A 1229-nucleotide genomic window follows, 5' to 3' on the forward strand; every position below is an offset into this window, starting at 1 on the left:
TAAGTAGTCTAGAGTAATAAATAGAAGCAATTGTGATTAAAATAATTACTAGTGTCTTTTTTTTCCTGGTCCTATGGTGTAGTAGAAAGAACGTGAGCTATAATTTGAATGTGTAAAAAGTGTGAGTTAGCAATTTTTGGATTAAACAGTAAAGTATGGGAACTTGGCAAAGTGGCGTAGAGCCATCCAAGAGTCTCTGCTGGTGCTGGTTGAGAAAGGCGCCCGACTTAAGATCCAGGTGTTGGTTCAGGTAACTAAGGGGATCTAAGGAAACAACGCTGCTTAACCTTAAAAACAAAAACAAACTATTTCATTTTCCTGAAAGATCACGGCAACATCCATCTTCTTCCTCTGCAGCCTGGTTGGGGCCAAACCCAGGTGTTAGGAAACGCACCTTGTCTGACCCTGCCCTCCAGGCCCCGGGTACCCAGGGGTTAGGGCACAGAGGTTCGGAGCAACTCACCCCGGAGACTCCGTTGGTATTGCCCCAGAATCTGCTCCAGGGTAGAGTTCCCTGGAGACTTCGCCATGCACAGACTCTGGGCCAGAGATGGGGGTTACGTGGAGAAACGTCCAGCGTCCTCCCTTCCAAAAACAACAGGCCTAAGACCCGGGGAGCTCCCGCCTGCTTCCTGTCGCCGCTGTCACTGGGGAGCTTGGAACCCCGGACCGAGCTGAGGAGGGGAACGCTTCCCACATACTGGCCCTCCTGGTGGACGACGGGAGTTGTAGTCCACGGGTTCAGAGCCTGCCAGGTCGAGAACGTAAAGAGCCTTCCAGCTACACTACAACTCCCAGAAGTAACCACGCTCCCGGCGCCAGCTTCGGCGGTTTGGCGGCCAGAGGCGGTTGCCGAGAGACACGCCTGGAGGCTCCGCCCTTTTCCTCCGGCCCCGCTGGCTGAGCCCCGCCTCCATCCCATCCTTCTGAGGCGTGGACCACCCAGTTGACGGAAAGGGCTCCGCGAAGGCCTTGACAGCTTGGAGACTTGTGAATATGTAGTTGGTCGCTGCAGCTACTCAGAGACGCAAATAATAAAGTCTGGGTCTCGTTTTAGTTCCTAAGTTTGTCAAAACGGTCAAATAAATCCTGAAGAAAAAGAAGCTCTAAATCTACCCCAGAGCCTAGAGTGTCAAGGCGGCGGCCACTACAACCGCTAGCACGCCCAGCAGCCCCGCTTCCACGGGGAGTTGGCGCACTGCCCGCTGGGAGCTGTAGTTCTTGCTGGC

General features: G+C 53.6%; 1 protein-coding gene across 3 annotated transcripts in view; it reads right to left on the reverse strand.

The window, feature by feature from the left end:
• The window catches only part of SDCCAG8 (serologically defined colon cancer antigen 8), a 227402-nt gene extending 226706 nt beyond the window's left edge, over window positions 1-696 (reverse strand). For all 3 annotated transcript variants that reach the window (XM_023518537.1, XM_003798811.3, XM_023518538.1), the window contains exon 1: window positions 464-696. In XM_023518537.1, coding sequence (XP_023374305.1) covers window positions 464-530 — 67 coding nt within the window. In that variant the 5' untranslated portion in view covers window positions 531-696. The remainder of the gene's footprint in view (window positions 1-463) is intronic.
• Between the last annotated feature and the right edge of the window lie 533 nt (window positions 697-1229).

The sequence above is a fragment of the Otolemur garnettii genome, unplaced genomic scaffold, assembly GCF_000181295.1.
Source record: "Otolemur garnettii isolate 467f Iridium unplaced genomic scaffold, OtoGar3 scaffold00141, whole genome shotgun sequence".
Taxonomy (NCBI): Eukaryota; Metazoa; Chordata; class Mammalia; order Primates; family Galagidae; genus Otolemur; species Otolemur garnettii.